This window comes from Puntigrus tetrazona, chromosome 16, assembly GCF_018831695.1.
Source record: "Puntigrus tetrazona isolate hp1 chromosome 16, ASM1883169v1, whole genome shotgun sequence".
Taxonomy (NCBI): Eukaryota; Metazoa; Chordata; class Actinopteri; order Cypriniformes; family Cyprinidae; genus Puntigrus; species Puntigrus tetrazona.
This window is the reverse complement of record NC_056714.1, coordinates 26,479,209-26,482,839: the sequence shown is the minus strand read 5'-3', so window position 1 is coordinate 26,482,839 and position 3,631 is coordinate 26,479,209. Positions and strand designations below refer to the sequence as shown.

The following is a 3,631-nucleotide window of genomic DNA, read 5'->3' as shown; positions in this document are numbered from 1 at the left end:
AGTTTTTATTAAAAATATATTTAGCTATTTTTATTTATTTATTTATTTAATTAATGAGTTTTAATTTAAAGCAATATTTGTATTTATTTATGTTTTTAGTTTAATTTAGTATGTCAAGTTTTTAAATTAAACTGATAATTATTAACTAGATTTAAATGATTTTCATCTATTTTGTTTTAGTCAATGGCTTCAGATAATGAACATGTAGTTATTATATTTTAATTGTAATTAACGTTTTTGTTGCGTACAACAGCCCCGTTAAAACCAAGCTGTTTTTTCTCCATCTTTTCAAAATGCTGATGTATAAATATCGTACTCTGCAAAAAGCAGGCTTGCAAACATAAGGCTATTATTACATGTCAAAGTAAAATTTAACCTTGACATGAAATAACAGACGCTAAAATATATATATATATATATGCACAAAATATTGCTTTCGTGATGCTTTTTATGTATTTCTATGTATTTGACAGCATCTGTTCACATTCCACTTTAGTTGTACAGAAAAGTACGCGGTGTCAAACCATTTGTGATGTTGGAAGCGTACGAAAGCAGACTGGCATTGCCTTGATGTTACTGATATCCCGCCTGGTCTCATGATATAAGCGTACCTGGGTGCACTTTTTTTCAGCGAGACACGAAATACGTACCAACAAGTACATATCGCAGCGGTTTCCAAAAGAAATGAACGCTACTTAAACTCTGACGCCATTTACAGCGTTTTGATCGTCATTTTCACGCTTTATTAATCAAAGGTTGCGTTTGTTAACACCATCAGGTAGGTTTGGGGTTGATTGGAGTAGAGCATTAACTGTTAGCAACTTTTAACGTGATGAAAATCACTATATCAGTGTCATAAAAAAGTGCCAGGGTTTACGTATTGAACCTGTGCTCAGCAAAGCACGCGGTAAAAACAGATTTGAACAAAAAGTGCACAGAGATATGTATTTTATGGGACCGGGCTGGATATCCTGACACTTTTTCCGAGTTTCGTTAACCCTGTCCGTACTCGATCCCAGATACTTGTACCTGCTGTTCTCGGACGATGATCTCCTGCCGCTGGAGGACTGGGTGTTCAACACAGAAGCTCATCCGCTGCCCGTTATACGCAAGAGATGCCTGCAGGAGCACAGCGTCACACCAGACCACGGACAGACCGACCCGGAGTAGTCTTTAGCCACACACACACACACACACACACACACACACAGGGATTCAACCTCACGGGTCCCGATACGGATTCTCAGCTCCTTTCCTGTAAAGGATCTCTTCATATATATAAATATACGCTGTGATTGTATATCTCTGAGCCGAGGTTTCCCGCTCTCCGGCGCAGTTTTCCGTGGACAATCAGTGAAACGTGACTTTCATGAGAAGAGCACCTTTTTTTCTTTGCTTCTTTCCTCTGTGAGGAAAAAAAAAACCCCAGAATAACTTGCAGCCCCGAGTCCGTGGGAGGAGAGCCGTACGACGGCGGGCCACGCTGAGCGAAAGAGAAAACCACTTTTCTTCACGTCTCACCTGTAATTTATCTTTTTCTTTCATCCTTTCATTGTGTATTCCTTTCCCGTCTCTTCTGCCAAAGCGTTTGCGGTCTTTTTTATTTCCTTTTCTCTCCCAGCACCCTGATATTTTGTTCTATCTAGTTTCGAGTCCAATTTCGTGCTATGATTTTTTTATTTTTTTTTTTTGATTATTTCCAAGGACTGGGGTATTTACAAACCCGACAAAAGGATCCTTTGTGAAATGCGTTGTACAGAATCCTTCGGTTTGAGAGATGTCGTTGGCAGGGCAGGATTGTTTTACGTGATTTTAAACTTAAACTGGTATTTTTTTATGCTTCGACTGCATTGTGAGCCTCGGTGTTGTGCACGACATGCCATGTTTCAAAGACCAGCATCACCAGAGCGGAAAAACTCACTTGCACTGACGGCGGACGGCCACTAGGGCTGGGCGATTAAATACCGAAAATTCATTATATTTTCGCAGCGAATTGCACGCAATTATTTTAATGTTCATTTTTAAGTCAGACTGGTCTCGTGGCGGTTCTTCGGTTTCAAAAACACGATTCACGTTTGATTCATTTCCATGAATGCCTTTTCGAACTGTGTTTTTGACGAATCGCTTCAGAAAAGCTCGGTTCAGAAACGCTAGCAATTGTGAATCACCGTTATTTTAATGCTCGTTAATCGGACTATTCAGTATCGGAAATAGCAATTAAATTTGATCCATTTCTGCAACTCGCTTAAAAATGATTCAGTGAATTAATTCAAAAACAAAAATATTACGAATTAAACTATTATTACAAAGTGCTTTTTTTATTCATTCGTTAGGTTTCATAAAGATTGACTTAAAATAGTGGCATGATTCTTCTTCAGTGTCAAAAACAGCCGTTTGATTCCTTTCCATGAATCGATTCGAACTGTTCGTTTCAGTGAATGGATTCAAAGCTCATTCGCATAATTGTTTGAATGCGCTTTTTAAATGTGCTCAGTTAAGTTTCGTCATTGAGTATCAAATTAATTCAGTCTCTAAAAAAGAAAAAACGCTTGTATTAATTGATTCAAAACACCAAAGGTGCGATCGAATCCAAATCGAATCAACCGTCAGATTGTGAATCATATAGTTATTTGAATTCTTTTTGTAATGCGTTCGTTATATGTCCCCAAAGACATAATTTCATCATTTTTCCACAGCGTTTAAGTTTAAGTCACCTACACGAATCAAAACAGATTTTTGATTGCGAATCATGCAATTATTTGAATCAAGTTTTGCATCATCAGACTAGTTTCTAGTTTCAAACGCGCCACTTAAGTTTGATTCATTTCCATGAATCAGTTCAGATGAGTCAAAACCCTGAAACGAAGTTAAAAAAGTGTTTTATTTAGTTTTAGTAGACCTATCTGTAGGTTAATATTGCAGTTCACGATTCAGTCAATTCTCCGTGTCGCCCAGCCCTGTCGCCGCAGTCGTCTCAAAGCATCGATGGTGAATGTGAATGTTTTTTTCTGGGGTTTTTGTCCCCGAAGCGACAGCGTCAGACAGTAACGGTGGAATGAATGTGAGTGATTCATGTCATTAATTGTTCCTGTTTTCTCTCTCTTTCTCTTTTCTAATTTTTATGGATGTTTATGAAAGACTCGCTCTTTTGGTTTTCCTCAGGTGTTTCTGTACAAGTTTTGATTACAGTTATTTGCACTATTCATTACGGTAGTGCCGATCATTGTTAATTTGAACGTCTTCTGTCTCTCATTGTTGAATATTTTCAAATACTGGTAAAAGATCTGTGCGATTTATACATTTAAAAACGAGTGCACAAATGCTCCGAGTGTCTTTCTTTGTGTTCTGCATTTCCACAAGCTCACATTAGCTTCGAAAACATGCTATTAATCTTTGACCCGCATTAAGTGCCACTTACATCCTCAAAATACTGCGCATGATTCATAGGTTTGAAATGAATAATCTGCACTTTGGTGTCATTTTAGTTGTTATAAAGCATTAGAGCCACAAATCCCCGATAAACAGTTATTTTAGAGATACTATTGTATATTTTATTATTTTATAGATTACTTTATACACTAAATTCTTTTCTATTTGTACAATAATTTTAGTTGCTTTTTAATAATATATT

General features: G+C 37.0%; 2 protein-coding genes across 3 annotated transcripts in view; one reads left to right on the top strand and one right to left on the bottom strand.

The window, feature by feature from the left end:
* Positions 1-3,322, top strand: part of LOC122360302 (mannosyl-oligosaccharide 1,2-alpha-mannosidase IA-like) — a 27,535-nt gene extending 24,213 nt beyond the window's left edge. The window contains exon 13 of the mRNA XM_043260794.1: positions 1,020-3,322. Within this exon, the coding sequence (XP_043116729.1) occupies positions 1,020-1,170 (151 nt within the window). The 3' untranslated portion in view covers positions 1,171-3,322. The remainder of the gene's footprint in view (positions 1-1,019) is intronic.
* Positions 1-3,631, bottom strand: part of LOC122360976 (mannosyl-oligosaccharide 1,2-alpha-mannosidase IA-like) — a 289,954-nt gene that overhangs the window by 196,067 nt on the left and 90,256 nt on the right. The gene's annotated exons all lie outside the window — the stretch shown is intronic.